This window comes from Ahaetulla prasina, chromosome 4, assembly GCF_028640845.1.
Source record: "Ahaetulla prasina isolate Xishuangbanna chromosome 4, ASM2864084v1, whole genome shotgun sequence".
NCBI lineage: Eukaryota > Metazoa > Chordata > Lepidosauria > Squamata > Colubridae > Ahaetulla > Ahaetulla prasina.
In genome coordinates, this window is record NC_080542.1 from 34,508,548 (window position 1) to 34,533,082 (window position 24,535).

The 24,535-nt window shown below is 39.4% G+C and overlaps 1 protein-coding gene across 2 annotated transcripts; it reads left to right on the forward strand.

Moving 5' to 3' along the window:
- The first annotated feature begins 56 nt into the window (after nucleotides 1-56).
- On the forward strand, nucleotides 57-6,651 carry LOC131197571 (goannatyrotoxin-Vere1-like). Of its 2 annotated transcripts, none has more exons than XM_058181800.1 (4): nucleotides 57-278; nucleotides 1,445-1,632; nucleotides 4,700-4,774; nucleotides 6,133-6,651. In XM_058181800.1, the coding sequence occupies exons 1-4, from the start codon at nucleotides 57-59 to the stop codon at nucleotides 6,155-6,157; spliced, it is 510 nt and encodes a 169-aa protein (XP_058037783.1). In that variant the 3' UTR covers nucleotides 6,158-6,651. The 2 variants fall into 2 exon arrangements, with proteins under 2 accessions (XP_058037783.1, XP_058037784.1); XM_058181801.1 differs by lacking the exon at nucleotides 57-278 and adding an exon at nucleotides 636-774.
- The last annotated feature ends 17,884 nt before the right edge of the window (nucleotides 6,652-24,535 follow it).

Here is a 24,535-nt window from a genome sequence, read left to right on the forward strand (position 1 = left end):
CCAATTGGTTTTGAATTACAACTCCCAGCAGCTCCAGCCAACATGGTGTATGCCAGATGTCAGCAACCCGCGGCTCTAGAGCCGCATGGGGCTCTTTCATCCCCTGCTGCGGCTCCCTGTCGTTCAAAATTTGTGTCACAACCGCCAATATGAGACACCTGCCGGCACGCAATTTATTGAGCTTTTCGAACCCCAATAGGCTAAGAAAACACCTGGAGCCACAAAACCCTTCCCAATGTCTGACTCTTTCCTCAGCGGCCACAAAACCAGCATTTGTAGTTGAGTTAAACGTTCCGTTTTCTTCTGAAACTTTTCTTTTCTTGGATTTATCCATGATTAGTCACTCTGCATTATACTCTCTTAGTGGGTAGACTTCTCCATCATTGCCATCCTATTGATGGCCGTCAAAAATTGTAGTTCTTTGACACTGGCTTAGAGACACAGTTCTTAATTCCCTATGGGTTCATCTAGTTTTCTAATGAATTCCTCCCTCCCTTGGCATGCATAGATAGTTTCCTTGGAAAGATAATCAAGGTAGCTGATACTGAATTGCATCGATCAACAAATTATGGGTGAATGATTGAATGAACGTGGGGGAGAGAGAAAATGAAGGAGTGGGAGGAGCCTTCCCCCTCCTTCGTTTACTCACTTACCAAGCATATAAACCCTGATTGTGAGAGCTGTTAACAGAGGCAATTGCAAGATTCAACCTGAAGATCGCAGAGCTTCAGCATCTCTTCATATCCAGCTTTGCCTTTGTACCTCCTTTTCACAGTGAGTAGCTGGGACAGGGTGGAGGAAAATCAGTGATGAAAAAGTTGTGCCATTGTGCATTTTATGGGATAGATGGACAAGATTATTGCTACCTCACATCCCACCTTACTTTTATATGCATGCTTTCTTCCAAGCAGATGTTTGTGTTCCAGTGCAGTCAGGATTAGACTGGTTTTAGAAAAACTTCATTGCCAAATGCTCCACAGGACCAAACTCTTAAGCAGAGTTTGACAAATTAGACTAAATATATCAGTAAACCTGATGTTCAGTAGGGTGAGATGGTGCGTTTAGGCATTTGTTAACATACAAATGATAAGTGTATGCAATATCAAATGATTTTATACATACATACATACATACATACATCATACAGAGAGAGAGAGAGAGAGAGAGAGAGAGAGAGAGAGAGAGAGAGAGAACAATATACAAATTGTAAGCTTCTCCAGCAATATCTTTTACTAAGCTTATTATGGGTACGACAGTTAATATAAAGGTAGACTTCATGCAGAACTTGAGAATATTGGTTTTCTTGCAGTGTTACATGCTAGAGTCGGCAATGACTAGCACGTATGTGCGAGGAGAACCTTTACCTTTACCTTTTACATCTAGGCTAGCATGGATTATTTCCTAGATTTTTATGAATTTGTCAGTATTATTTGTTTCCTTCTAGATGGTTGCCTCTCTGAAGTCTTGGCCTCTTTTGATTGCCATGGCTCTGTGCATCATGTTCTGTCTGGGAACTTTTGTGGATGCCTATCCACCCAAGCCTGAGAGCCCTGGAGAAAACGCTTCGCCGGAAGAAATGGCAAAATACCTTGCTGACCTTCGGCATTACATTAACTTGGTGACAAGGCAAAGGTGTGCAAAAGCATGAATGTAGTGTTTGTAGTCATGGGCATGTTTCATGGGTGATATTTTATGCCATTTGTCCACCTGTGAATGCTACCTTGATCTATTTCATTTCTTCTTAATGTACAATGGATAAGAATTAATGTACAATGGATAAGAATTTGTGCTGTGGATCCAAAGAATAGGAGCAATTAATGCAGCCTCATTTAACTCAAGCTTCCAACTCCAAGCACATTTTGTTACGTTTTTCCTAAGTGAAAAATTTGCAATAGCAAATAGGTGTATACATATAAATGGGGGATACAAGACTGTTGATTGAGAAACTATAGGGTTTACTTGAACATGCACCATCTTAAATCATGATTAAACAATGCATCAGCTTTTTATATCAGTTCTATTTAGAAGCTATGGATTCTTTTCATATTGCATCTATCTTCAGCCAAGTACTTCAGAAAGTAATATAATTCAAAATCCTATTCTGGTAGAATTTACAGATTCCATCCTGATAAATTTTATGTTTCTCAGTCACTTAATAAGCATGTATATCAGTATGGTGCATGCATTTTACAATTACTTTAGTAGCTCCTTCCTGGTGCACATTTGTGCATACATAATGATGCTCTTAATCTTCAGGGATTGCTGTGCTTTGCAGTCTTTTAGGAGGGAATGAGGAACTCAGCTCTAAAATGCCTAATTAGCTTTTTTTCCTATACGTGTTGGTTATATGGAATAGCTTATTAGCTGGGCAGTGTTGGGCTTCAAGATTGTAGTCTAATCTAGTGAATGGTCACTAAATTCTGAAGTCCACCATTGCCCAACAGAAACCAGTCATGAAAGCCTACATCATCTTATTAGCTCTTATTACCTAGAAACTTAATTGGAAACCAGATCCAGGAGAGAATCAGTGAGCAATTGTCTCTCTCAGTTGTTGGTGGTTACTTTTGAGCTCTTCAGTATTCATAGTCTAGTCATAAAGTTGAGAAACTGTTCTTTTTTTGCTGAGCCATGGAAGACCAGTGAATTCTTTCTGTAGAAGCCAATCAAAGAACTTTTTCTTGTTAGCAACCAGAAGTCAACTTATAGATTTTCTTCTGTATAAATATTATTGGATCTTAGAATAAGTGGGAAAAATATAGTCAGTTTCGTTATGAAACTACTGAATCTTGGGCTGTAACTTTAAGTCTTCTAATCCAACACTCTGCCCAAAGCAGGGATCCTTATAACATCCCAGGCAAATGCTTGTCCAATCTTTTTTTGACACCTTCCAGCAAAGGAGCATATCTTCAGTACAGCTGAACTGCTTTTTTGCTAGCTACCTATTAACTGGGAATATTTCTACAACTTCCTATGAAACTCTGGATCTATTATTCTTCAGGATAATTAAAAAGAGTGGAGAAATAGAAAAAAGTTCTTAAATATATGTCCTCTGATTTTTGCTTAGATTTAGTTGATTTTATTTATTATTTATTTATTTACATTTATATCCCGCCCTTCTCTAAAGACTCAGGGCGGCTTACAGTGTGTAAGGCAATAGTCTCATTCTATTTGTATATTTACAAAGTCAACTTATTGCCCCCCCAACAATCTGGGTCCTCATTTTACCTACCTTATAAAGGATGGAAGGCTGAGTCAACCTTGGGCCTGGTGGGACTAGAACCTGCAGTAATTGCAGGCAGTTGTGTTTTAATAACAGGCTATCTTACAGCCTGAGCCACCATGGCCCTGATGAACCTCCTACAGATAGTTCTTGACTTACAATCACAATTGGGATCAGAATTTCAGTTGCTAAACAAGGTAGTTGTTATTGCATAAAATTGCACCCAATCTTAAGATCTTTTTTCTTAGTTAAGTGAATCACTGTAGTTGTTAAATGAATCATGTTAAATGCATCATATTAAGCAAATTTGGCTTCTCTCATTGCTAGTCAGAAGCCAGCTGGGAAGGTTGCAAATGGTGATCCAGTGGTGGGTTGCTACTGGTTTGTCCCGGTTCGGGAGAACCGATAGCAGCGGTGGCGGGAGGCTCTGCCCACCTGCCTGGATGTCATCAAATATGATTTGTGCATGCGCAGAAGTGGTATGTGCGCAATCACATGTGTGTGCGAGTGAACGTAGCAATGGCAAGTGAAACCCACCCCTGTGGTGATCACATGATCCTGGGACACTACAATCATTGTAAATAAATGCTGGTTGCCAAACATCTAAATTGGGACTATGTGACTATGTGGATGCTGCAACAATTATGTGTGCGCACTAGTTGTAAATTACTTTTTTCAGTGCTTTTGTAACTTTGAATGATCACTGAACGAAGAGTTATAAATGGAAGATTTATCTGAATAATCTGAGTGCTCAGATTTTGCAATCAGCTGTACACACCCCAAATCTCTACAAGTGGCAATACTGGGGAAACTTTTTCTTGAATTGGAAGCAGGCTTAAGTCTGGGTGATACTTCAAGGGAATTCTATAGCTATAAGCTAAATTGGAAAGTTTTAAAAATCCCAGAAAAAGACAGGGCTCAAATACCGGCATATTGTTGCCAAGAAATTACATAGTGAGAACTGTAAGGAATCAAGCTTTATTTCACTTTCTCTAAATCCAAAATAGAATTTAATTTGCCAAATGAGAAAATATAGAGCTAGGGCCTGATTGATGCTTAAAATTTCTTGCCTTAAACTTGGTTGTGCAGAAATCAATGGTGGATTACTTGGCTATTAACAATTTGCAGATGATCAATAACTAAAATTTATTTAATTATTCATCCATTTTGTTCATGATTTGTTTTATTTATATCCTGCCTTTTCATCCATCCAAATGATTAAGGATTTAACAGAACATGATATATAGAAATAAGATAGAAGGGAGACAATCAAAACACAGTTAAATACTTAAAAAGTAATATCATGTTATATTTTCAAAGCCTATTCCAGGTAATCAGTCCTAGCTGGTAGGATTTTATTTTATTTTTTGCAATTTCAGGGATCGGGTACAAGGAAAAAATGGATAACATTTGAGAAGCTTTTTCTCTTCAAGGAAACAATTGGGGATCTTTAACTTGGTCTTTACTTTTTATAACCAGGTATGGCAAGAGATCTATCCCAGAGACCTTGATGTCAGAGCTTGTTTTTGGAGACAATAGTAATGCCAGATCAAGGTGAGTCTAAGCAATTCATGTTATAAGGATGCTACAATCTATTCCATTCCCATTTCTACTTATTAAAAATAATATCTTTACTTCTGTTGACTTTGGAATTGTGAGAAAAATTAGCAAAGATGAACAATTTATCACTGTCCTTTCGAACTGGTGCAACTCCTGGTAGTATAATAAAATCTCCCACAAGGTGAAAATATATTAAGTTTCTACTACCACCACCTGTTTCATAGGCTGTATATCTCTCTGGTGGCATGCAAAAACAAAACAATACCTAGTTTTGGCAGTTGCAAATCCATCCAGCCACCATTCACGTTCTAGGCTGCAAGTAACCCCAGAATTCCTGGAGAAATGGATTATTTAGAAATTATCTTACAAATTTTGTGGAGTTGCAGGCTTTCAACAGGTTTCAAAAGAAACACTGCTACAATTTCAAATATTTGAAATCTGAATAGAAATTCAATCTCATTTCTCAAACATGGCTTAAATAGCAACAGCACTTAGACATATATACTGCTTTACAGTGCTTTACAGTGCTTTACAGCCCTCTCTAAGCGATTGCTCCCAACAATCTGGGTCCTCATTTTACCCACCTCGGAAGGATAGAAGGCTGAATCAACCTTGAGCCTGGTGAGATTTGAACTGCCAAATTGCAGTCACTGACAGTCAGCAGAAGTAGCCTGCAGTACTGCATTCTAACCACTGCACCATCAAGTCTATATCATGAAATCCAAGAACTTATAGGTTTATGCTTATATATATATAGCAGCCTTTCTCAATCTGGTCCTCTTTTAGTGTTGTGGCCACAGTTTATTATTTCTATGTTAACATTGCATTGGATAATACAATTACTGTTGCTAGTTTCTGGGCAAGATCTGTTTAATTTATACATATTTTATTCTTGTATTTTATGTTGTATAGTGTGCCTTATTTTAATTGTGATGCATCTGACACAAATAAATAAATAAATAGGATAATGCTGCTGTTGATCCATGCAAGCTAATCCCAGCAAAAATGGAAGTTGTACCATGGTGGGTTTCAAAACCTGTCGCTACCGGTTAGCGTGCTCAATGCTTCTGCATCTGGGTGGGTGGGCGTAGTCTTCTGCTGCCACTGCTACCGGTTCACCCAATCCAGAGCGAACTGGTAGCAATCCACCACTGATTTGTACCCATTTGTTTGTTTTATCTGCATGCATCAATGTTTATTCAGATTTAGAATCCCACCAGCAAGGTCAAGAATCAATTTATAATTACATCACTAGCAAACCATTAATTGAATAGTTTAGTGTAGAGATAGTCTTCCTTTGAAATAAGGTTTAAAGAAAAGGTTTACTCTAGTTTTGTCTTTCTTTTTCATAGGTTTGATGATTCCTATATGTGGTGAAGACTTACTCACTTTTCAGTGAATGGAAGATCACCTGCCTCTTTTTAAATATTCCACTCCTGTTGTGTCATTTAACATTTTTTAAAAGCCTGTTCTTTCCCCATTTCTGTTTTCTATCAAATGTTGAATCTTGGGAAATCATCCCTTTGGGGATTCCTTCTGCCCCCTAAATTTTTTTTAAAATGAAAATGCTTCGTGAAAGCATAAGGGGACACTGCAAGAAATCTATTGTGCTGGGAACAGGTATGATGTATACTTGTGTTCAGTAGTGGCCTAGGCTTTGTTTAAAATAATGTCTGCATTGACTCACCCATGAAAGATCACACTATGTCCACTCTTTATTTTATACAATAATAGATGTGTGTGCGCGTATGAATGTTTGTATGTGTGTGTGTGTAGTGTGTATGTGTATATATATCTATATATCTATAGATATAGATATATAAATGTATGCATATTCAAAGAATTTTCTGCATCAACAATAAAAAAGCATATGTATTGGAGAAGAATTTTGCGAGGTGTTGCTTCTTTCTTTTCATCATTTCAGCTGTCACATTTGGAGTCTTTGCAACAAATCAAACACAGCACAAAGTTTGCTCATTTTTTTTTCTGCCATTCCCCACAGCATTGTCTTCAACTTGCCTCAATTCATACATGAGAGAGACTTACACCATCTTAGTAGGATTTTCCTCTTATTTTGGTACCACCCAACAGTAGTCTTAAGGAAATCATTGACTTATGACCACAACTGGGACCAGAATTTTCTTTGTAAATTAGGGTACTCACATGACTGGACCCGATCGTATGATTTTTTAAAAACCACAGCCATTAAGTGAATCACTTGATTGTTAAGCAAATCCAGCTTCCTCAATTGACATTTTTTTTAATCAGAAACAAGCTGGGAAGATTGCAAATGATGATTATTTGACAGCAGGAATTTGCAACCCATTGTGCATATAAGCTGGTTGCCAACTGCTCTAACTGTGAGCAGGTGACTGCAGGATGATGGTGCAATGGCCGTAAGTGCGAGGACATGTCATAAATAACTTTTTCTGAGGCTGTCATACTATCATTAAATGATTAGTAGTAAGTTGAGGACTACCTATATGTTAATTTATAAATTATAAATTCAGGAGTCTGTAAGTAGGATCTCTTCATTGCTAGTGCCTGCATTTTTAATTGTTTTGTGATTAAAATAGAATTTCCGTCTTATTCTGTTATCACCCAAGAATAGCTTTAAGCTATGTAAATTCTGTATAGCTTCCTTACTTGTTACCTTAGAAGGAAGTCAGATGGCTGCTGTGATTTGAAAGACAGTACACAGAAGCAGCTTAGAGGAAGAGCCGTGAAAAATAGTGGCCACCGAGTGCCACCCGCTGCTCAATGCAGGAATTCAGATTAAAATAATCTCAACAGATAGTAATAATATTAAACATCTCTCTGAGGAAGATGGGCAGTTAAGAAATGAGACGAGAGAAAGACAAATAGATGATAGATGATAGATAGATAGATAGATAGGTAGATAGATAGATAGATAGATAGATAGATAGATAGATAGATAGATAGTTTTCTTAGAATAACAAAGTTGGAAGGGACCTTGGAGGTCTTCTAGTCTAACCCCCTGCTTAGGCAGGAAACCCCACACCGCTTCAGACAAATGGTTTTCCAATCTCTTCTTAAAAACTTCCAGTGTTGGAGAATTCACAACTTCTGGAGGCAAATTGTTCCACTGATTAATTGTCCTGACTGTCAGGAAATTTCTCCTTAGTTCTATGTTGCTTCACTCCTTGCTTCTTGTCGTGCCCTCAGGTGCTTTGGAGAATAGCTTGACTCCCTCTTCTTTCTGGCAGCCCCCGAGATAGTGAAACACTGTTATTATGTCACCCCTAGTCCTTCTTTTCATAAGACTAGACATACCCAGTCCAGCAATCATTCTTTATGTTTTATCCTCCAGTCCCCTAATCATCACAGATGGCTGTCTAGTCTTTCTACGAAAGGAAGCCTGCCACTTCTTTGAGGCTATAATCAAATAACTTCATTCCTTTGATACAAGGGTCCCCCAGGAAACATTCCTGGGTGATGCATCCACAAGCCCTACCTGCACCTCAAGATCAGTCTACTGCTGGGGGACCTCAAGAATAGTTTAAGACCTCTGATTTTCCTCTTTGACCTCACCTTATTTCATAGTATGTAGCAGGGGTGAAATGCTCCCGGCGGCGGGTGGTTCGGAGAACGGGTAGCAAAATCCCTGCCCCAGCCCCGCCCCAGCTGAGCCACACGATCATCAGAGGTTCTTCTGCCGAAAAAAAGCTTTTAAAAGTAAAAAAACCACAACCCTCTGATGATCGTGCAGCTCAGCTGGATGCTAGCCAAAAAATGGGGGGTGGGAGTCCATTTTTCCTCCCAGCAGGCTTCCTAAAGCCTGCTGGGAGGAAAAACAGATTCCCCCCCATTTTTTGGTGGGGCTAGCAGGCTTCAGGTAGGCTGGGAGGAAAAACGGGGTGTGTGAGGGGGGTCATTTTTGAGAGAGAGAGAGAGAAAGGAGGGAGGAAGGCAGGGAAGGAAGGAAGGAAGAAGGAGAAGAAGGAAGGGATACAAACCTGGCACTAAACGCAGCTTCAGAGGATAATCCAGGGCTGGAAGGGACCTGGAGGTCATCTAGTCCAGGGGTCTCCAACCTTGGTCACTTTATGACTTGTGGACTTCAACTCCCAGAATTCCTCAGCCAGCAAAGCTGGTGAGGAACTCTGTGAGTTGAAGTCCACAAGTCTTAAAGTGGCCAAGATTGGAGACCTCTGATCTAGTCCAACCCTGCTCCACCCCTGCTTCGTTTCTGGGTTATTGGAGCTGAGGATCCCAGGAGACTGGGGAGCTATTGAGGTGGCCCCATTATTGTTTTTATTGTTGGTATTCTCTCTTAGCCTTGGGATTTTTTTAATTTTTAAAAAAATAATGATTCTTTTTTATATGTTTACTGTTTACACCTTTATTGTATGCCACCCAGAATCAGTTTTTTTATGAGATAGGCCATATGTGAGATGAACCATGCTAGCCATATATGTGCCAGCACCACATAACATACCTGTTCTGTCCCCCTCAACCACAACCAAGAAGACACGTGAGCTGACTATATTTGCCAGCAATTTATTCCTACGACGGATATCAGTTCTGGCAATGAACCTGCAATTGCCTGCCAAGTTCTCTTATCTCCTCAGAAGCTTGCGTAGCTGCAGGTTGTTGTTGGAGCAACCAAGAGTTCAGAAATAAACAGAAATCCAGAAGCCAAATTCTTAGTCTCGAAATATTGCAGCCAAAGTTTCCAAGAGTCAGTTTTGTCCGTCACAGAGCAGCTCCTCCTGTTTTTATACCCTGTGGGGTGTGGCTCCGTGACTCAGCACTCTCTGGGCCTGCCCCACCCCTTCTTTTGTTGCTCCCTCCTCTCCTTTCTGCGATGCCTGGGATTTAACCAGGACTGATTGTCAGCAGCTGGGTCTTGAGGTGTTGCCTGGGGGGGGAGGTGGGGGGGGGAAGAGGCCTCATCATCTCCTCCACCTGGCCTGCCTCTGGGACCTGGAGCAGAGCCAGAGAGGAAGGTCCTGCAGAGGGAAACCCCGTCGGTTCTTCCCCCTCATTCTCTGAGTCATTCTGCCAGGAGGCCAGGCTCGGGGGCCGAAGACACAACAATACCATTTATTTACACACAGACACACATATAGGCACAGACACACATCTTGATGTGGTATTGGCACATATATGGCTAGCATGGCTCTTCCATTTAATATTTTGTCTTGTATCATTGCTACAGCCTGGTATTTTCAGCATAGATCATTTACTGGGAAAGGGGGTTGTTGCTATGGTGTTGGACATAGGGACAGCTAGACCAATGGGCATCAAGCAGTGGTGGCATTCAAAATTTTTATTACCGGTTCTTTGGGGGTGGCTTGATGGCCATAGCATGGCTTGGTGGGTGTGGTTTGGTGGGCATGGCAGGAGAAGGATACTGTAAAATCTCCATTTCCTCCCCACCCCATTAATCTGCTTTCCAGCTCTGTTCAGGGCAACAAAAGAAGACCCAGCCGATCAGCCAGTACTCAGGAGGCAGAGAATAGATATGGGTGGGGCCAGCCAGAGGTGGCATTTACCGGTTCTCTGAACTACTCAAAATTTCCGCTACCAGTTCTCCAGGACTGGTCAGAATCTGCTGAATACCACCTCTGGCATATAGGCTGGATGTTTGATTCATGCTCTGCTTCCATCATAAAACTGATCACATATGGTTAACAGACCAAGAGTTTCAATATCCCCCTGAAGATTTTTCATTGATTTCTGGATCTCTTATATACCAGATAGCCAGAGATTTTATGTCCTAGATGTTTTGAGGACCTCCCTCTCTTTGCTTTGTGATGATGTGAGAGGCAGAGTAACACAAGTACCACCAAGAGGATGATACTCTGCCTGCAGGTTTTGCAAAGCGTTTTCCACCTATTTTTCCTGCAGTTTTGGATACTGTATAATTAAGTCAGAAATAAAACAGCTCAGCTGGTAAACACAGATGGTGGCAGCAATTGTAGAAGTCGAGCTGATTTGGGAGCGATGCCATGAATTCTTGTAAAAATGCTCATGCTGTAGCTTAAAGCAATAAAGGCAATACATTCTGCAAACTCACAACAATATAAAACTTAAAAATAAGACCAAAAGAATTTCTAAAGAATTCAGATGATGGGATAGAAAAAAAAAATAGCATATCACAAAGGCAAAGAGAACTACTGACATCTTGTTACTTTCCTTTATTTCTTTCTTAGTGAGATTTTCCTAAATCCACACAATTTATGCCTCAAAGTTTAGATTCCAAACAGCTGGTCTAAAAGGCAAAAACCCTGATCAAATAAAAACACTTGTTCCAGGCAAATTAAACTTGGAATACTTTTGGGACGTCATGTATATTGGAGTTCCACCTAGTGGTAGCTGCAACAAGGCAATTTAATGCAGCCATATAGAAGTAAAAACACAGTTCCAAGTTGCAAATGAAGATAACTTCTAAAGACTGCTGGATATTTATATCAACCGGTGATGTCTAACCTTTTCGGCACTGAGTGCCGAAACTGGAGCATGTGTGCGCATCAGAACACCAGAACCCAGAAGAGTAGCTGGCCGGTGTGTATGTGCACAGTGGCCAACTGCTGTTCCAGGTTCCATCATGCACATACATGCCAGCCAGCTGGCCCGGCGCACATGCGCACCAATCATCTCTTTTCCGGGTTCTGGCGCATGCATACATGCATGCCAGCCAGCTGGCAGGCGCACATGTGTGTAATGTAACCAGGAAGAGCAGCTGGCACGGTGCATGTGCCCACAGAGAGGGGTCTGCATGCCACCTCTGGCACATGTGCCATAGATTTGCCATCACGGATATAAACATTGTCCTCTCCCAGAATATGTGCTGCATCATCTAAGCACTAGGGGAAGGGATAACAGGTGTACCATAAAGAAGGAGTAGCTTTCCATAAAACTACCCATGATTTTGTCAGAGAAGTTGGGAAAGAGGAAGAGCACTTCCATTCCAATTTGGGTATAAACAAACAAACTAATTTTTCAGCCATAACTTTGTAAGGGGTCTTTTTAGTGCTGGGAGAACTAGTATCTCAAAGATTCCATTTTCCCTCTTTTCACCTCTGCTGACATTCATGAGTTGACAAGGGAAGCAGCAGAGATGATATTTTGGCACAGTGGAGAGCTGTGACCCTCTCATTGCAAAAGATGAATTCTCCAAAAAATTCAGTGGCTAGGAACTGATCATCAACAAGGTGCCCACACTACATGCTCAGTTGTGATAGGGTAGTTCTTTGCTCCTAAGCTTATCTCGGTATGATGATTTTCATATCTGGTGAGAGAAGACACTGGAAAACTCTTTAACAGTTTTGGTTCTCCCTTCTCCATGTTTCAAAGGTGAGGTGAATATGATGCTATCTGTTCATGTCCTCTAAATTTGTCTGCTGAAGCTTCACTTGATAATGGACACAACTTGCAAATTGGCCAAAAGAACCCAAATAAGCAAATAGTAATTGGCATCATACAAATCCCAAATTATAATCTTTAGGCCTCCCAATAATAAAGATGTTATGTATACCAAATAGTTGTGATTTTATTCAGTTTGCATCAAGGTCCACTGGAATAAAAAAACAACAATGACTCTTACCGGTTTTAGCACACAGGAAATATACAGTATTACTTGCAGTACAAATCTGTTTTTACTTAGAAAGATTTTATTTTGATGAGTCCAAAAACTTGCTCATTCCTTTCAAATTTTTGGTGGTCCAGGTAAGAGTTAATGTATTTGGGAAAGCTTACTGATGCAACATTCCAGATTCAGTCCTTGGTGTTTTAATACTATCCCGACACGTAGGATATTTAGCCATAAAATGTCAAGTAAGTGAGTTACTCTGTTGTGTGATGTATGAAAATAGATACAAGGGCATGGTCTGAAGCAGAGTGGGTCAGAGTTGTTGGATAAAAGAGAGAAGTGTGAAAGGGATATGGTATAGTCAGAATGAGAGGACACAACAAAGATTTTTTGCATCTCTGATTCTTGACAGAATTAGATTGACAGCATGATTTGACTGGGGTAATTGGATCTCTCATCTGAAGCATTATATCTCCCTTGGAAAGTGATAATTTGACAGAGAATATCTCATCTATTTTAGCAGCCTATCGGTATATCAGAAGGCTATGCTCCCAGTTAGGTCATCTTCAAATTATAGGTACAAATTAATTCATGTCAAGAATTGGAAAAGAAAATTTGAAAAAAATTGAAAAAATTGAAAAAAACTTTCAATTAATATAGCTGAACCCCTAAACATAATCTTTAATAAAGCCTTCAAAACTTGTTCCCTTCCAAAACTCTGGTCTCTAGCCACAGTCATCTCTATCTTCAAAAAAGGAGATCCAGGCCTTGTTGAAAATTACAGACCTATCTCTCTATGTTGTATCTCATGCAAAGTAATGGAATCCATCATAAACCAATCCATTACACTCCATCTCAAAACAAACAATCTTCTCTCTAATAAACAATTTGGTTTCAGAAAAAAATTGTCTTGTAACCTACAACTTCTCCACTGCAAAAACATATGGACTACCAACCTTGATCAAGGAAAAGCAATAGATGCAATCTACATAGCTTTCTGCAAAGGTTTTGATTCAGTAGTACATGGATGGGGAGAAACAGACTCAAGCTCAATCCCTCCAAGATGGAGTGGCTGTGGATGCCGGCATCCCGGTACAGTCAGCTGCATCCGCAGCTGACTGTTGGGGGCGAGTTAGTGGCCCCAAAGGAGGCGGTTCGCAACTTGGGTGTCCTTCTGGACGGACGGCTGTCTTTTGATGAACACCTGGCGGCCGTCGCCAGGAGGGCCTTTTACCAGGTTCGCCTGGTTCGCCAGTTGCGTCCCTTCCTTGATCGGGATGCCTTATGCACGGTCACTCACGCTCTGGTTACGTCTAGGCTGGATTATTGCAATCCTCTCTACATGGGGCTGCCCTTGAGGTGCACCCGGAGGCTGCAGCTAGTCCAGAATGCGGCTGCGCGAGTAGTAACGGAGCCGCCGTGGCTCCCACGTGACATCGCTGCTCCGTAGCTTGCACTGGCTTCCTGTCTTCGGTGCGCTTCAAGATTTTGGTAACTATCTTTAAAGCGCCCATGGCTTAGGACCCGGTACTTACGAGACCGCCTGCTGTTACCTTTTGCCTCCCACCGACCAGACGCTCGACAGAGAGGGTCTCCTCAGGTGCCGTCCGCCAAACAGTGTCGGCTGGCGGCCCCCAGGAGTAGGGCCTTCTCTGTGGGGGCAGTGACGCTCTGGAATGAACTTCCCCCCGGTCTGCGTCAAGTGCCCGATCTTCGGACCTTCCGTCGTGAGCTCAAAACATATTTATTCATTAAAGCGGGACTGGCATAATTAGTGATGTATTTTAATTGGGTTTTTAATATTTTTTAACTTTTTAATTTAAATTTTAATAATCGGCCTTTAAAATTTGCTCTTTTTAATTGTTGTTTTAAACTGTATATATCTTTGTTTTTACTTTGGCTGTACACCGCCCTGAGTCCTTCGGGAGAAGGGCGGTATAAAAATTTAATAAAATAAATAAATAAATAAATAAATAAACTACTCCTCAAACTAAAATCCTACGGCATTTCGGGACCTCTTCACAATTGGATAAATGCCTTCCTGTCAAACAGACAACAAGTGGTCAAAATTGGCAAAGCTATATCAAATCCTGTTCCTGTAAAAAGTGGCGTTCCAAAAGGTAGTGTTCTTGGACCAACACTCTTCATACTATACATAAATGATCTCTGTGACCTCATCTCAAGTTATTGTGTTCTCTTTGCTGACAATGTCAAACTATTTAATACCACTAATAATACTTCTACCCTTCAAGACGACCTCGACTTAATTTCCGATTGGTCTAAAATTTGGCAACTCCAGATCTCAACCAGCAAATGCTCAGTCTTACATATTGGAAAAAAGAACTCTAACATCAAGTACAAACTTGATGGACATTACCTAACTGACGACCCCCACCCTGTCAAAGATCTTGGAGTTCTCATATCAAATGACCTTAATGCCAAAGCCCACTGCAACTACATAGCAAAAAAGGCCCTAAGAGTTGTAAACCTAATTTTATGCAGCTTCTTTTCTAAAAACTCTACACTACTAACTAGAGCATACAAAACATTTGCCAGACCTATTCTTGAATACAGCTCATCCGTCTGGAACCCATACCACATCTCTGACATAAATACAATAGAACGAGTCCAGAAATATTTTACTAGAAGAGTTCTTCACTCCTCCAAAAACAACAAAATACCTTATACCAACAGACTTGAAATCCTGGGATTAGAAAACTTACAACTCCATTGACTTCAACATGACCTGTGTTTAACACACAAAATCATCTATTGCAATGTCCTTCCTGTGAAAGACTACTTCAGCTTTAATCGCAATATTACAAGAGCAAACAATAGATTCAAGCTAAATGTCAACCGCTTCAAACTTGATTGCAGAAAATATGACTTCTGTAACAGAGTTGTTAATGCTTGGAACTCATTACCTGACTCCATAGTCTCTACTCAAAATCCCAAAATCTTCAACCAAAAACTGTCTACTATTGAGCTCACCCCATTCCTAAGAGGACTATAAGGGGCGTGCATAAGAGCACAAAAGTGCCTACCGTTCCTGTCCTATTGTTCTCTTCATTATATCAAATTAATATAGTTGATGTATATTTTTTTCTTCAAGATATGTTGTTTTATCTATGACAATTGTTTGTGTATACTGTTGTGACAAAAAGAAATAAAAAAAACTTGGTCTCTTCTGTGCCTATAGGAAAGGCAAAGTAGAGGCTTATTGTCAGAGTTTACTTATCTTAACAATCTGAAATTGAATAGAATCAAATTTAATTTATTATGCTTTGAAGTCATATGCCTCCCTACTATTTTCATCACAGTATCTTATAAATGCTATTACTGTTTGCCTGTCCTTTTGATGGTAGTCAGAAATTCCACTGTTTTAAACCTTGTTTGGTACTCCAGCAATTGTGGTGCATTCAACAGGTGGTCCTTTTGTAACGTAAGTAGTTAGCCTTTCAAATTCAAAGATAGATCTGCAACAAAATCCTGCTATTTATAAGCTGCAGCGGTGCAGTGGTTAGAGTGCAGTACTGCAGGCTACTTCTGCTGCCTGTCGGCTGCCTGCAATTTGGCAGTTCAAATCTCACCAGGCTCAAGGTTGGCTCAGCCTTTCATCCTTCTGAGGTGGGTAAAATGAGGACTCAGATTGTTGGGGGAAATATGCTGACTCTGTAAACCAATTTGAGAAGGCTGTAAATCACTGAAAGTGGTATATAAGTCTAAGGCTATTGCTATAAAGAATATAAGGAAATGATATATCTGCTTGTAGGTAGCAAGTTGTTATTTATATCCTTAAAAATTGGAGTCCTTCAGATGTAGTTGAGTCTACACATTCTTTATGGCTGGTCATCCTACCTAGTGCTGCTGAGAATTATAGTTCACAATATTTGAAGGGAGTGATTTTGTATCCTTTGCTTTACACAGATGTTCTCATTAATATGTTGGGAAGATAATGCCCCTTTAATTGCAGGATCCTATTTACATCTCTGCAATCATACATGTGTCCACAAGCATATGCTACACGTTCTCCAGAGGTGATTTTTTTAGTTGTGACTGCAGTTCTGCCTACTTTATCTTCAGGTTGACTGAAAACAAATAACCACTCTTTTTTGTTGCTTTTTTCACTCTTTTTAAATCCACTTTTACTTACTTAAAATTTACTCTTACTTGTTCTAGTGGTTTCAAGTAAATGAGTGGAGAACATCAATTGCATAAGGTTGTCCATGAGCTATATAGAGATTGGAAAGAGGGCAGCAAGGAGGAGACTAGGAATATAAAGATGTCCCAGAGTTGGGCCCAGAAATAAGCCATCCTGACCAGCATTTACTGCATGAAGTTTGCCAGAAGCTCAATGTAAACATTGGGAGAAAGATCCTTGGCATTCTAGAACAGGACTTGTGGACTTCAAAGGGACCAAGGTTGGAGACCCCTGTTCTAGAACAGTGAATTTTCTGAAGAATAACTCTGATATTATCACCAGCAGCTCTTTACAATGCAGCCTTTTTATGGATGGGTACACAGAAAAAATGTAGTTCACTTTGTTCTGATTGAATAAAAATTATTATGCTGACTAGTTCTGGAGAGGATTGCTGCAAGAAGAACAAAAGCAGACACCAATTAATGATGTTAACAATGCATCTTCCCAGGCATTTGCGTCTACTAAATATGGGAGCTGATAGGCACAATACTTGACTATGTTGCCTTTGGTATTTTAAGGAAACTTTGGGTTGATTTAAAAAGTACATTTCTCCAACCCATTGTTCTAATATAATAGATAGACATGAACTGCATTTGAATAGAGATATATAGATATAATTTGAATTTTTTGCCAAAAAATTCAGGTGGACTATACTATGACAAATATTTGCAGAAAGTTGAGTGTGTATACCATTGCCTTGTAACCTCAGTAGGGTTAAAGTTGATTTCATTTAGGGGTGGAAGATGAAATAAAGAGTTTGATTAGTACTTGCATGGGTAACTGATAGAAAATGCAAGGTCTATATTATAAGATAGTCTGGGCAATTGAAAAGCATCTCACAAATCAGTGCCAAATCATTTCTTTATTGCAGCCAAGAAAACTACATGGACATTTATTTCCATCTAATCATCAGGTCTTAAACTCAGCATTAAAGAGACATTTTGCTGTTATTGTTGTTGTTGATGATACTGTCAACAGTTAAAACTAAATTTTGATTTGTAGGAATTTCTACTAAACTTATAATGAGAACAAGAGGTGTCATTGAAAATCTTTAAAACTTAGTTGAAAGTTGATGATGTTTTGTGTGTGTGTGTGTGTGTGTATGTGTACAAACAAACAGCATAACTTTTGTTCCCCTGTTAATAGATCTATAAAGACATGGCTTGAATTCCTATTCATACTTCCCCTTCATACTGTAGTAAATTCCACAGAAACCTCTCTGAATTTGATTTCTGAGGAATAGTGTCTATCAGTAGTGGGTTGCTACTGGTTCTCCCCAGTTCGCAAGAACCGGTAGTAAACATTTTGAGTAGTTCGGAAAACCAGTAGTAAAAATTCTGCCTGGCCCCGCCCCCAATCTATTGCTGCCTCCTGACTCCCAGCTGATCGGCTAGAAGGAAAAAATCAAGACTCACTTGTCAAAGAAGAGGGGGAAAAAACCAAGATACCGTCCCTTTAAATTGAGAAGCCAAGAAGCCTCCCAACTGATTGGCTCGCTTCTCAGCCAGGAGATCGCTTGGCAAAGAAGAAGGGGGGGGGGAAATGCTGTTGTTTTAAATTGACAGAGTGGCTAGAAGCTCCTTTCTGGGTCAGCTAAACAACAAATTGGATAAGAGGAGGAATTCTTATATGGTTCAATGTTTTTGAAGTTTTGGGGTTTGTGCAACATGGGCTTTGTGTTTCTAAAAAGGTTTGGGCGATTTCCATTATGAAGTATCCTGTCTTGAATGAGTTTTCTGCCTGCTTGTAAATGGAGCCGAACTTCCGGCTTCCACTTTATATTATTTGTAAGCACCGGCAGCTGTTTTCTGCTTACAAAGTTTCCTTTATGCAGCTGGCAGGAATGTGGAATTCCAGGTAGGTTCCTTGCTAGCAGCTTGATTATTCCTTAATTATCTGGGATATTTTATTTGGGAAATGAAGAGGGGGGAGTTTGATTCCTTCCCAGAACAGATTAGTAGGGTGGGGAGGAAATGGGGATTTTGAAGTAACCTTCCCCTGGAGTGGGGAGGGAATGGGGATTTTAGGCTTGCTGTCAAACATCAGCCATAATACGAATGATTGTTTTGAACAATATGCAGGTTGTATTACATGAATGGCTATTTTATATGTAAAATTATGACTAAAACCTATATAGGTTCATACTGTCAGGAAGTTTGTCCTTAGTTTTAGGTTGCTTCTCTCTTTGTTGAGTTTCCATCCATTGCTTCTTGTTTTGCCTTCTGGTGCTTTGGAAAATGCTCCCCCCCCTTCTTTCTAGCAGCCCCTTAAAAGACTGTTGCCCATCACACTCTTGGGCAAAGCATGTGAGCCATTTCCTCCTTTCAGTGGTCCATGAAAGTGCATCTATAGCAGAGGTCTCTAACCTTGGCCACTTTAAGACTTTAAGACAGCAAAGCTCGCTGAGGAATTCTGGGAGTTGAACTCCATAAGTCTTAAAGTGGCCGAGTTTGGAGACCCCTGGTCTATAGTATGTAGATAATAAAGTTGAAAAAAGGTGAACAACATTTTGCAGAACTATATGTTGAGGCTGGGTGTGACAAGGAATGGCTGGGAGGGGAGGGGCCAGGGGAGGTACCCCTTGACACGAGTGACATTGAGTTCGCTATGCCTACCCAGTCATATGACCATCAATCCACACCCACTGTCACATGACCATCAAGCCACGCCCACAAAATAAGCCACACCCACATAACTGGTAGTAAAAAAATTTAGAACCCACCCCTGGTGCCTATGTTGTTTTCTGTCTTCCTTCTTTCGAGTTCAGGTGTTCATTCAAGATGGTTTACTGCAATTATCCTGACTTTATGCCTGACTGTGTTTCTCAATCATCTAGAAACTGAGGCACCTTTGCATCTATATTCTATGGCAAAGATGCCTCAGAGATGAAATGACAAGTTTTACACTGAATTCCAGCAATATCTCAAATCCATCAATCAACCTCAATCAATTCATTCTTTTCTTTGTTTTCTTTTTCTTTTTTTCTTTTATTGAAAAGACAGTGCCATGTCAGTATAATAGAATAGAATAGAATAGAATAGAATAGAATAGAATAGAATAGAATAGAATAGAATAGAATAGAATAGAATTTTTATTGGCCAAGTGTGATTGGACACACAAGGAATTTGTCTTGGTGCATATGCTCTCAGTGTACATAAAAGAAAAGATACGTTCATCAAAGTACAACATTTACAACACAATTGATGGTCAATATATCAATATAAATCATAAGGATTGCCAGCAACAAGTTATAGTCATACAGTCATAAGTGGAAAGAGATTGGTGATGGGAACTATGAGACGATTAATAGTAGTGCAGATTCAGTAAATAGTTTGACAGTGTTGATGGAATTATTTGTTTAGCAGAGTGATGGCCTTCGGGAAAAAACTGTTCTTGTGTCTAGTTGTTCTGGTGTGCAGTGCTCTATAGCGTCGTTTTGAGGGTAGGAGTTGAAACAGTTTATGTCCAGGATGCGAGGGGTCTGTAAATATTTTCACGGCCCTCTTCTTGATTCGTGCAGTATACAGGTCCTCAATGGAAGGCAGGTTGGTAGCAATTATTTTTTCTGCAGTTCTAATTATCCTCTGAAGTCTGTGTTTTTCTTGTTGGGTTGCAGAACCGAACCAGACAGTTATAGAGGTGCAAATGACAGACTCAATAATTCCTCTGTAGAACTGAATCAGCAGCTCCTTGGGCAGTTTGAGCTTACTGAGTTGGCGCAGAAAGAACATTCTTTGTTGTCCTTTTTTAATGATGTTTTTGATGTTAGCTGTCCATTTTAGATCTTGCGATATGATAGAACCTAGAAATTTGAAGGTTTCTACTGTTGATACTGTGTTGTCTAGTATTGCGAGAGGTGGAAGTGTGGAAGGGTTTCTCCTAAAGTCTACCACCATTTCTACGGTTTTGAGTGTGTTCAATTCCAGATTGTTTTGATTGCACCACAAGGCTAGTCAATGCAAATAAAGCAGAACCAGAAAGAGATCAATGATAAATCTTAACATACATGCTAATTACTATAACTGTACTATGTTAACAGTAATTGCAACAATACAACAACAAAAATCAAACAAAAAAAAGGAAAGAAGGGCCGGATAGCTCAGGCTGGTAATGCCTGTTATTAAGAACACAGAAGCCTGCAATTATTGCAGGTTCAAGCCCGGCCCAAGGTTGACTCAGCCTTCCATCCTTTATAAGGTAGGTAAAATGAGGACCCAGATTGTTGGGGGGGGCAATAAGTTGACATTGTAAAAATATACAAATAGAATGAGACTATTGCCTTATACACTGTAAGCCGCCCTGAGTCTTCGGAGAAGGGCGGGGTATAAATGTAAACAAAAAAGAAAAAAAGAAAAAAAAACTTCAACTAAGTTTCTACTTATATTAGCTTATTTACAAATTTTTTCATATTATATCCATAGTTTTATACATTTTTATTGTACTGGCATTCTTAAACTTTCCTCTCATTTCTTCCTCTTCTCTCTATCCATTCATAAAATTTATTCCATGTCCTGTAATATTTCGAGTTTTCTTTATCTTTAATTTTTTAAAATTAATCTGTCCATTTCTGCACAATCCCAAAAATTTTGTCCAATGCTGTTTGTTCTTTGTTTACACCCCGTAATTTAACACTTTTTTTGTGCCTTGCTTGGGTCTGCAAATACGGCCACCAAGATAAATCCAACCCCTGCTTCTGCAATTGTTGTCTGGATTTAAGATCCCCCCTTTCACCTACAATCCATTCTTTTCTTGATCAGCCTTCCCGCATTCTTTCCAGTGCTTTCACTAAAAACAGAACATAATCCCACAAAAGCTTCTAATGTATCCCTTTTAACATTGAGAAAATCTAAAATCTTCTTCCCTGGCTCATCTTTTTCTTTTTTCCGTTTTTTTCATGCTGTTGCTAAAACAAATTTCATGGAAAAAAAAGAAATCTTGCAGACTTTTATAGTTCGATAAATTTTAAGTTGAAGTTATATATGTATATTACAAAAATGCCTAATTATCCTGATAAATAGATTTCCACATGGGTTTTCTTTTAATATTTCTTTTGTATAATATTTTAGCAAACATGTAAATTAGTGTCCATATTCTAAATATGCCTTCATTTTTATACATGTATGCATCTTTTTTAAAATTGCATTCTATAAATCAGGAAGTCTATGAAGTCACAGAAACTGTGCTTAACTCATATGAGAATTTATTTATGAAATATCAGTAAATGTAATATTTATTTTAATTTTTTTTTTGCTTCAGCTTCTACTTTCTCCAGGCTTTATTTTCTCTTTGAAAGAAACTTTGGCATGTCAACCTCAGTTATACAGGTAGAATAAAGGAATAGAAATACAAATATTTGTGTCTATGGAGATTCTCAGTTATCCAGATTGTCCCAAAGGTGCTTTTTCAAGAGGCAACTGGACTTTGTTGTTTTTCTTTGAAGATGTTTTGCTTCTCATCCAAGAAGCCTCTTCAGTTCTGACTGGATGGTGGGGAATGGAAGGATTTTATACTCCTTGCAGACAGCTGGTCATTTGCATTCTTTTAGCGGGTCATTAAGGTCACCTGGAGGTTTATCTGTGTCATCAGGGTCACCTGAGTGGTGCAAATTGATGTGGAGCCTTCTTGGAACAGGTGAAAGGACTGTGTTGTAGACTGGAGATATGTCATATTCTTCCCCCTCTATTGAGAGAGGGCTGTTCAATTTTGACATAGATGGCCTCTTTGACCCCTCTTTCAAACCAGCGGTCCTCTGTCCAAAATATAGATTTTGTTGTCTTCAAAAGAGTGGCCTGTGTCTTTTAAGTTCAGATGGACTGCTGAATCTTGTCCTGATGTGTTTGTTCTCCTATGTTGTGCCATGCATTTATGAAGCGGTGGTTTAGTTTCCCCGACGTACCTGTTCAGCAGACAACTTTTTTCACCTCCCTTTCCTCAAACAACTGGGAAACAATTGTCTGTTAGTGTCCATACCAGGAATTACACCCAATGGTGGGATTCAACCAGTGTAACAACCGGTTCACTAAGCGCGCTCTCCGCGCACATGCAATGATCTGAAAACAGCTCTAAAACTTACCTTCTACTGTAGCCCCAGTGAGTAAAACAGCTGAGGCGTGGCAGTCCCCTCTGCTGCGCCTATCAGCTTGGCTTCAAACAAAGGAAATATAGGTATAGCGTGGGGGCGGGCGGGCCCAGCTGATCATCGGAGTGAACCGGTTCGCTCTCAGCTGATTGTCACAGCTTTGCCCGAACCAGTCCGAACTGGCTGAATCCCACCCCTGATTATCCCTCTCCCTAATGAGCATGGGTTTTTAAGAGTGATATGCAACCCTAAGAGTGGTTGGTGGGTTGAGGATGCTCCCTCCGCCTCTTTTAATTTTTCAACTTCTTCATTTTAACCTTGCTATGAATAAAATTCTTTTTTATCTCTGTCTTTTAACTATGTTCTAATATTTCTAATTCTTTTATTGTATATTGCTTTTATTTTATTGTATATTGGTAAGTGTAGAGATGATAGACAAATAGATAGATGATAGATGATAGATAGATAGATAGATAGATAGATAGATAGATAGATAGATAGATAGATAGATAGATAAATAGATAGATAGATAGATAGATGAATAGATGTTAGATAGATGGATGGATGAATGGATGGATGGATAGACAGAGTAAATGGCAACCAGATGTGTGCCTGTCTTTTCCTGCATGACCAATCAATAATGTAACTTCATTCCCCTACATGCTGCAATCTGAGAGGGTGGAAGTTAAATAGAAAACTGTTCATATCCAGGCAGGGGATAACATGGAATAGCTAAGCAGCCTGTCCAGTTCCTTGTAGGAATGGCCTCAAGGAAAGGTTGAGGGTTTCAGAAGCTTTTGGGTCCTCAATTTCTCCTGTTCAGCCCCATCATACTTTTCTCAAAACTTTCTTGGAATGAAGATTTTCTAACATAAGGGAAAAACCCCTAAGCATTCTAGATCAAGTAAAAGATCCCTTCCCTCCAAAGATGAAGATTTACTTTCAACCATGAAGGACATTTGAAAAGCCTAAATTTATTGACCTTAAAGGCGTTACATGCTTGGCATTGTAATTTTATGGGTTGTAACTTGAGGTCAGTTTCATTTTATAGAATGAATGCTATCTTGGGATAAAAACCAATGGTGTTGTTTACTGTTACGATGTGTATTGTTACTATTATGTTGTCATGTTGGACAGAAATGAAAATTAGTTGCATGGAGATTAATTTTCCCTAGCTTAAGAAAAATATAAATGATGCCTTTCCTATTTCTAAATTTTTACATCTCTGTACCTGATTACTATAATAATATAGTAATTATACAAATAGTCTATCATTCCCCTTTACAGTCAAAAATAAAAATTCTTTCTTAAAATTTCTTTAGGTGTTTATTTGTTCACTCATTCACTCTGAATTCTTACAAAGGAAGAATTTGTTTCTGGCTTTGTGTTCTGCACACTTATTTAGGAAACCAGCTAATTGGTTAAAAGCCAGACTGATGATCCCTGCTCTAATCATATCATAACTTGCCTGTCTAGACACTGTCACCAATAGCTGATGCGGTAGGCATAAGGAACTACAAATACCCATCTACCAGACGCCAAATTGTACGAGAGGAAGTTGAAAAAAAAATGAAGCTGAATGAAAGTTACATTTCCTTATAAAATTATATGAAGCATTGAAGAATCACTAAGAAGATGACTTAATGCAATATTTACAGCCGACCTGAAGAGGAGTAGAAATCACTCCTGTTTGGAACTCGATGCATTTTGTGGCAAAACCTTTGCCCTGGTATTCATCATTTGTTTGATACTCAACACACAAGCTAGGACTTGTCGGTTTTGGCTGACTTGTGACTTACTACATTATGGGAAAAAATTGTTTGGGTTACTCATTTATTTGGTACTCATTCTGGTTCCCAGAACCAGTTAATAATGAGTATCAAGGTATCACTGTACTGGAATATAATATCACTTTTT

Excerpts from the sequence above, each read along its gene's own strand:
- LOC131197571 (XM_058181800.1), top strand. The coding sequence starts at position 57 with ATGTCAGCAACCCGCGGCTCTAGAGCCGCATGGGGCTCTTTCATCCCC. Across the intron at positions 279-1,444 it reads CCACAAAACCAGCATTTGTA|ATGGTTGCCTCTCTGAAGTC; the intron begins GTTGAGTTAAAC and ends GTTTCCTTCTAG. Across the intron at positions 4,775-6,132 it reads AATAGTAATGCCAGATCAAG|GTTTGATGATTCCTATATGT; the intron begins GTGAGTCTAAGC and ends TCTTTTTCATAG.